The sequence below is a fragment of the Sapajus apella genome, unplaced genomic scaffold (genome assembly GCF_009761245.1).
Source record: "Sapajus apella isolate SASKATOON/1434 unplaced genomic scaffold, GSC_monkey_1.0 scaffold85, whole genome shotgun sequence".
NCBI lineage: Eukaryota > Metazoa > Chordata > Mammalia > Primates > Cebidae > Sapajus > Sapajus apella.
The window spans coordinates 4430628-4439238 of record NW_022437025.1 but is presented as its reverse complement, the minus strand read 5'-3'; the positions used below and the strand labels follow the sequence as shown (position 1 = coordinate 4439238).

Here is an 8611-nt window from a genome sequence, read left to right as displayed (position 1 = left end):
CACACCCCGGGAAAATCACAGGGGCCCTTGCCACAGCCGGAGGGAGCACACCCCAGCCCTGCAGGAACCAGCAAGACACTCGGGTCTGCTGTCCGGGACTGCCCAGGGGCTCCTCACAGTCGCTGGGTGTCGCCTCTTTAAGGGTTTGTCGGCGTACACATCCACGCGGAGGCATTGAAGATTAAACAGGCATTGTCTTTGCAAGCCCAGGTGCCATCAATGTGCCCTCTGGGGACACAATCCTGGTGGGGTCACCGCCTCTCTCAACCCCAGCTGCTCCCCACCCCTGCCCTCACCCCTCCACCCATGCAGTCCCCAGCACCCCTACCACACTTGGCAACTCATCCAAACCCTTGCCAGGGCCTGCATCCTGGGCCTGACGCTGCTCTAGCCCACCCACCCCGCTTTCACCACCCGCCGCTGCCCCACACGTGGCCAGAGGAGCAATTCGAGGCCTTCCCCCCCTCCTGGCCTGTCCCTGCCACCCCTATTCCCAGCAGTGGGGCGTTCAGGACATGCACGTGCTGGCGGGTGGCACAGTCAGCGCCACCACCAGCACCCACTGCTGGGCCTGGGAAGAGAGTTCCACCCAAACCTGCATCTGGTCCAGGGCAACAGGGCCCAGGGTCACGGGAGTCCAAGGCCCCAGGTCAGCCCCACCGCTCCACCGACCCGCTGTGACCCTAAGCAGATGATCCGTCTCCCGGACGCTCAGCTCCCTCCCTCACAGGCTCCCACCAGCCCCTGCTGACCTGGGTGCCTCATCAGGCCTCAGGCAATGACAGGACAGGCACCACTGGGAGGGTGCAGCCGTGGGGAAGGGGCAGGCCGAGTCCCCGATCTCAGCCACAGCTGGGGACATGGACTGCTGTCTGCAGCTCGAGGCCTGCCAGGTGGTGGCCTCCCAGGGCAGAGGCTCTCCCAGGGCCCTGTGCTGGGTCCCGGCAGGGCAGCTTCATGGCTCTGCCCAGTGAACCTGGACTGCAGCGTCGCCAGCCAGGGCGTGTCAGTGGCGGCTGAGGTTGCAGGAAGGTGAGGGGATTTCCCAGTTCCAAACGTTGCCTCTGTCACTCCTGTGCCAGGCCCCCAGCCTGACCTGTCTGACCTCTCACCTGAGGCCCTGGCTTAGGTCGGGGTCCCTCCGATGCAGACCTGAGCCTGACTTTGACCTCGGTGGTGCAGGTGTGGAGGGGTATGCTACGCTTGGGGTGGCGCTGAATGGCAGAGGGCTGGAGGGCCCCGGGTCTGCACCGCACCCTGACACAGCCCGGAAATAGAATGTGCGCACATGGGAGACGGACAGAAACACGAGAGACACAGAGAGACACACACACAGAGACACAGAGAGAGACAGAGACACAGATAGAATGTGCGCACATGGGAGACGGACAGAAACACGAGAGACACAGAGAGACACACACACAGAGACACAGAGAGAGACAGAGACACAGAGATACAGAGGGAGACATGGAGACACACAGAGAGACAAACAGAGATACAGAGAGAACAGAGACATATAGACAGACATAGAGACATGGAGAGAACAGAGACAGGGACAGACATAGAGACAGAGAGGGACACACAGAGACATAGAGAGAAACCGAAACAGAGAGAACAGAGACACACAGAGAGACATGCAGAGACACAAAGAACAGAGACACAGGAAGAGACAGAGGGATACAGAGAGACACAGAGACATACAGAAGGTCATAGAGACACAGAGAGACAGAGACATACAGAGAGACACACATAGAGAAACAGAGAGTGATTGAGGGGTGGAAAGAGACAGAGACAGGTGGAGGGACAGGGCCAGAGCGGTAAGCGATGTCACAGGACGAGAGTGTCTGGGGACCCTGGGGAAGGCGTACAGCATCTTTGTCACTCTCATGTGTCTACAACTCGATAATTATCTCAAATGAACGTTCAGAACACGGGAAAGAGGGGCAACCCGGAGGAGGGGTGCGGGGCAAGAGTCGGGCAGGAGGGGGCCTGCGGGGGGTGGGCGCAGGGCCCACAGCGCAGGGGCCAGCAGGAGCGGGATTGGCCGCTCTGGGTACCTGCCTTCTTTCTGGGGTGCTGAGAATGTTAGAAAATTAAGAGCAGTGATGGTGGCACATGTGTGGACGTACCAAACACCGCTGAATCGCGCACTTTACAAGCACGAATCGTACAGTTCGTGAATTATCTTGCAAAAAAGCTGTTGCATATATATATGCACATGTTACACAAATTATCTACATTTCCAAGAAGGGTTCAGGCTGCAGACAGCTGAAAGAGGAGTGCCATGTGAAAAGAAATCTTATATACTAATATATAATTTATTTAAAATATTATCTATTATGTAATATTATTTTTATTATATATTTTATTTTACTTTATGTTACATAAATTTTGTTAATTTATTTTAATATTTATAATTTTATTTTATATATTCTATATAATTTTATTTCTATTTTAAATATATATAATTTTATTTTTACATATTTTATTTAAGACTTCTTGCTGGCCGTGAGAGAGGAAGAGGCAGCACAGGAAATCCCAGTTTCCTGACGGGGTGTACCCTGCCCCGCTTCGAGGCCCCGGCCCCAGCCACCTTCTCCTCGGGAAGGAGGAGGCTTCACTCCAGCAGGTACAACAGCCCCGTGCCCATTTGCTCAGCAGAATGGAGGCCCACATGGCCAGGTAGCATGGGACAGCATGTGCTGGAAACCAGGGGCTGGGAAGGTATAGCAGTTTCGGGTGATGCTGGAGCTGGGCGTGGGAGTTGGGCCCGGGAGGGATGGAGGAGGAGGAAGTCCCTGTGGCGGGGGGTCCTGGGAACAGGGAGGCCGGATGCACCACCGTCCCCACCCGCGGAGTCTTCAGGATAAGGGTGGGGCTGGCTCCCAGGGCTTGGGAGGGAGGAGTCAGGTTGGGTCGGGAGGAGGCCCGTGTGTTTCAGATAGAGAAGGCCGTCCATGGGTGTCAGCGGTGGGGCATTTTGCCCGAGGTTGTCTTAGAGGTGGCGGCATTTCAGGATGAGGGGTGGGGCGTTGCTTTGCCTCTCGGAGCCTCTGCATTCTTCCCTAGGACATGGGAATGATCGCAGGATTAAACCACACCCGGTCAGGGAGCGGTGAATGCATAGAATGGCTTAGCACTCACACTGCAGAGGGGGCACTTGAAGGGCGCCCATTCCCCGCAGGAGCCCTAGGGTCACCAGATGCCTCCTCGCCCCTCAGGCAGACGCCCCACCTTCTCGGCCCTCTTCAGTCCCCAGGTCCCTGGGACCCAACGGATGCAGCTCAAGCATCCCTCTCCCACCCCACAGAGCAGTGTGTCCCCGCCCATCCCCCACAGCTTCCCTATTCCTGACACCCAGTGGCCAGAGCCACAGTTCAGGCCATTATCTCACCCCAGCTCCCACTGGAGGATGGAGGCCTCAGATGACCCCTGGCCAGTGGCCCCTCAGTAGGTGGACAGCGGCACCGTCTTCGGGCAGGTGAGACTGGCAGTCCTGGGAGGGCCACCTCCTTGGACAGGACATCCCCTCCCAGGAGGCAGAGGCCGCTCTGGTCCAGGAGGTTCACATTCGACCCCTCCAGCAGGGCTGGGTGGAGTCAGGGTGATTTTCAAGAAGGGTTCAGGCTGCAGACAGCCGAAGGAGGAACGCCATATGGAAAAGGAAAAGGTGACCCCTGCTCAGCGGCGTGGCCCTGATTCATCATTTTATTTCGTCAGCCAGGGCGGGTCCCAGGCCCTCGAAGCCATCTCCCCGCTCCTTCCCCTCCTCTCAGCCTTCCTCCTGTGAGACTCTACACAGCTCTGTACAAGACGAGTCCCTCTGCCTGGGTTCCAATCCAATGCTGCAGCTCACTTGCTGTGTGACCTTGGACGAGCTGTTGGGCCTCTCTGTGCCTTGCTTTCCTTATCTGTGCAGTGAGCACGGCAATAGGAATACCTCCTCTGTGTGATAAGGGCTAGACACCTGCACAGCCCTGGTACACAGAACATCACGGAGCCTCAGTCAACGTGACCTACTGGTATCAGTTAGCCTGGTTGTCTCGGCCACCCACTTCCTCTTCGTGGGCCTCAGTTTTTCCTTCCATAAAATGGGTATGGAACAGCTGTGTGGTTCTAGGAAAAGAACATACACTTTGGGGTCAGACCCAACTTTCCTGAAGCCTGGGTCCATCGCCTAATGGCTGAGGGCCCTTGGGGAAGTCATTTAAACTCCCCTAGCTCAGCTTTCTGCACCCATAAAATGGGTATAACTGGCATCCCCTCAAGGGGCTGTTCCCAGAACTTACAGAAGCACCCCAAGAAGGCAAGAGCTGATGTCAGTGTTGGGAGCTGCAGAAAGGGTGGCCCATGTCACAACCTACACCCCCCGCCCACCTGCCTGAGCAGAGCCCACCCTCTGAGTCACCCACTCACACGGGCTGCCGAGTCTTATCACAGCTGACGAAGGTCTTCGAGGTCCCTGGAGCGTTGTAAGCAGTGACCTCATCTGACGTGAAGCCCAGACTTGGGCAGGGGTTGAGCCAAAGGGCAGAGCCTGCCCGCAGCCTGGAGGCTCAGGGCGGCCACTGCTCTCCAGCTCTGGGCAGGGACGGAGGGATGGGATGGGGACATGGGGTCCTGGCACGGGACAAGAGGATCCTGGAGAGAGGCAGACCATGGCCCAGCCCAGGCCCAGCCTGGAGGGAGTGAATTCCATTCCACTGAGGATAAGCAACATCTCATCTTGTGCTTGTTTATAAAGAACAGTCAATATCTGGGGCAGGGTGACAAGGGGCAGTAAGTAGAAATGAACAAAGGAGGGATGTATGTAAATTAAACAACCTTCCTGGCACTGTTGAAGAAGGTGCTGAGACACCACAGGCCAGAGGGCTGGCCCTGAGCCTGCACACGCTGGCCTGGAGGAGCCTGAATCTGGAGCTCTGGGCTGACGACAGAGGCAGTCCTGTGCCTCCTGTCTGTCGGGGAAGCCAGGGATGGGGAGGAGCCTCCCGGAGGGTCCAGGGTCCTTGGAGAATCCTCCCCCGCTCCCGCCCCTAGGCCAGGTGCCCAGGGTTGGGGCTGGGAGACCCGAGGTTTGCTGAGTGAGAGGCAGTGCAGGGCAGGAGCAGCAGGGGGCGCTGCTCTCCTAAGGACAGCGCTGGGCTCCAGCCAACCTCACCACCTGCCACTGTGAGCCCCACCTGCCCATTTCAGGGAAGAACAAAGCCCACCCCAGGGAACTGCATCCCCGCTGCAGTGTAGAGAAGGGTGTTTTCACTCCTCCGTCCTCAGTTTCCCTCTCTGTACAAGGGGACTAAATCCCCACTGCAAGGTGGTCAAGACAGGAGATTGCTGGGGACAGCATGGTCTCAAGGGAGGAGCAAGGACTTGACCTATGGACAGACCTGACCTGAGGCCTGCCTGCCAAGCTCTGACCTTCTCCTCCCCAGCCCTGTTCTAAGGATCCTAACGTCCACCTCTCAGGGGCCTCAGGAAGACCAGGTCAGGTGTGTGCAGAGCACCACAGGGGCCTCAGGAAGACCAGGTCAGGTGTGTGCAGAGCACCACAGGGGCCTCAGGAAGACCAGGTCAGGTGTGTGCAGCGCACCACGGCAGCCTCAGGGCCCACACATCCACAGCTGTTGTCCCTTGGAAACTGTGGCAGGCTGTGCAAACTCTGACCTGCTGGAGCAGCCAGTCCTGGACCCTCTCTCAGACTCAGTTTCCCCATCGGTAGATGAAAGCTTAGGGGAAATGAGCCCTTCCCAGGGACTCAGTTTTCTGTGCACTGGGGGATCCAGGGATGGAAAAGCGCAGATCCTCAGGGCCAGGTGTCTGCGGGAGGACACAGCCCTCCCCCAAAAAGCCAGCCCTGGGTCACAGTACCCCACGAAGGCTTACTTGAGGGGCAGGCATCCTAGCATGTGAACAACCCTTCTTGCCCTTTAGGCAAGCCCAGACTGCAGAGACCGGAACCCGGAGCCCTGGCCAAGGTTGAGGGATGCCGAGGGAGGCCCAGCTCAGCCCAGCCCTGAGGCCCCAACTCCTGGTATTCTGGGCCATTCCAAGAAATGGGCTGAAATTCTCCACATCTTCAGAGGCAGAAGGGCAGGTCCTATTGCCCCTTGCCGAATGGCCTTTTAGGAGAGGAAGCCCCAGGACCCTTCAACCCCTCACTCTCTCTGGGAGCTACGGAGGCTCACACCTGGAACCCGGCCTCCTCCCACCTCGTCCTGTCTGATGGGGCCACTCCCTGCCGGATGCCTTCACAGTGCCCAGGCCTTTGAGGACACAGAGCCCTCAGGGATCAGGCCCCTCCACCTTCCTACTCCCCTAGACCCTTTAACCTCCAGCTCCCTCTCCCTCCTCTGGGCCAGAAGTACCCCTCCCGATTCTTACCTTGGGTGCCTGTGAACCTGGATGGAAAAACATCTTTATTTACACCAACAACTGCAACGGAAGTCCAGTGCTCATTCCTTCCAGGCTGCAGTTGGCGCCAGCCAGCAGGGCCTGTGGCTCCGGGGCCGGCAGAAGCAGAGGTGTTTTCACCCCCATGTCACCGCCCTCACCGAAGGCGTCTCCAGTGGCAGCCCTCTGCCCAGGGCTGCTGGAAAATGTCTACTGGTATCAGGCGGCAGGCCAGGTCCTGTAATTTAACATGCTAATAAAAAAGCCCACAGGCCACACAGTCATGAATGTTTCATGTATTTTGATAACTCTGTTTTGATGGAATTGCTCCCCTTGGTCACCCCGCGGCCTTTGTTCTATGCGTTTAACTGTACTAATGGACATGGTTCTGGAAAGGACTCCCAAGCTTCACCATGCAGCCCAGGGGACCGGGGACACACAAAGCGTGAAGACCCGCAGCTCCGGGGCTGTGCTCACGGCTGTCTCCTGCCGCCTGGACTTGCTTTTGCTGGGGAGTCTCCGCCCTGGTCACTGCCAGCTCCCCCTCCCCATCCCGCTGCTGCCTGTCCAGATCATCTCCAGGTTTGAAATTCACCTCCAAGGGGGGTTCTGCCCTCTGTCCCACCTCCTGCAGCCTTCACCCCATTAGCTGATGCACTGTCACCAGACTGTGACCCTCCTGACGCGACCTGGGTCTGAAGGGGCCCTGCAGAGAGTGCAGGAGGAATGACGAGAACGGAAACAGTTTCCCTTTCCTTGGACAGCGAGGACTCAGGAGCACTGCTCAGCCCTGGTCTCCGAGTTTCCTTCAACAACCCTATGAAGTTGAAAAGTGCTGTCAATTCCCTTCCTGGAGGAGGAAACTGAGGCACAGAGGAGACTGGACCCGGACGGCCCCTCCAGAGCAGGGAGAACACATCCCCCAAGGTTTCTGGGATAGGCTGGGCCCGGGGGGGTCCCCACCAGAAAGGACCCCGGCATGACGGTAGCTCCAGGTTTCCCCACGAGGCAGACCAGAGTCCCAAGGCCTGCCGGGTGGGTCCAGGCCCGGAAGGCCAGGCGGGGCCCTGTTGGGGCCTAGGCGGGGCTGGCGGAGGGGCTGGGCCGCCCCTTCCAGCAGGGGCGGGCTGAGCGGTCGCCTTTAAAGGCGCGGGGCCAGCCGCCCGCCGATAGTCAGGCTGGAGGGAGCCGAAGCCCCTGAGCTCCCCGCGCCCCGGTGATGCCCCTGCCAGCCCGACGCCCGTCAGCCTGAGCCAGCGGCGCAGGTGGCCGCGCGCCCGCCCCAGTCCCATCCGCAGGCGCCTGGCGCCCGGCTCCGGAGCGGCCTCTGTGTCCCGGCCGGTCTCCCACGCCGCCACCCGCCGCTGGCCCGGCCGCCATGCAGGCGCGAGCGCTGCTCCTGGCCGCGCTGGCCGCGCTGTCGCTGGCCCGGGAGCCCCCCGCGGCGCCATGCCCGGCGCGCTGCGACGTGTCGCGGTGTCCCAGCCCCCGCTGCCCCGGCGGCTACGTGCCGGACCTCTGCAACTGTTGCCTGGTGTGCGCTGCCAGCGAGGGCGAGCCCTGCGGGGGCCCCCTAGACTCGCCGTGCGGGGAGAGCCTGGAGTGTGCGCGCGGCCTGTGCCGCTGCCGCTGGACGCACGCCGTGTGCGGCACCGACGGGCACACCTATGCCAACGTGTGCGCGCTGCAGGCGGCCAGCCGCCGCGCGCTGCAGCTCTCCGGGACGCCCGTGCGCCAGCTGCAGAAGGGCGCCTGCCCGTTGGGTAAGCGCTGGGGGGCCAGGGAGGACGTGAAGCCTTCTTTCTTTTGGAGAAACTAAGGCCAGGAGTTAGGGGCGGGCTCGAGGTCGCCACTGCCTGGGCACCACTGGGTGGCCCTTCAGAAATCATCCCACCAGCCCTCTGGTCTTTCAGGTGAAGAAACTGAGGCCCAAAAAGGTAAGCCACTGTCCTCAAGGTCACAGAATCAGAGTCAGAAGGGAAACCTGTGGTCTCTGGGCCACCCGAGGGGGCTCGTCTAGGACTGTTTCCAGCTCTGGTCTCTTCAGAACTGGTGTCTCGTGCCCATTCCCCTGCTCTGTCTGGGTATTGGGTGAAGGGCGCTCTTTCCTGCCATAAATCTCCAGCCTGAGTGCCCTCTTGAGCGATGCCTTGTGACTGCGGTTAAGTGCTGTGGGAAGGGTCGGCATGCAGGACAGTGTGGGAAGGGTCGGCGCGCAGGA

The 8611-nt window shown here is 59.6% G+C and overlaps 1 protein-coding gene across 3 annotated transcripts in view; it reads left to right on the top strand.

The window, feature by feature from the left end:
* The first annotated feature begins 7559 nt into the window (after window positions 1–7559).
* Window positions 7560–8611, top strand: part of HTRA3 (HtrA serine peptidase 3) — a 36861-nt gene continuing 35809 nt past the window's right edge. For 2 of the 3 annotated variants that reach the window (XM_032254056.1, XM_032254057.1), the window contains exon 1: window positions 7560–8153. In XM_032254056.1, the coding sequence (XP_032109947.1) occupies window positions 7769–8153 (385 nt within the window). In that variant the 5' untranslated portion in view covers window positions 7560–7768. The remainder of the gene's footprint in view (window positions 8154–8611) is intronic. The other variant, XM_032254055.1, reaches the window with a different exon arrangement.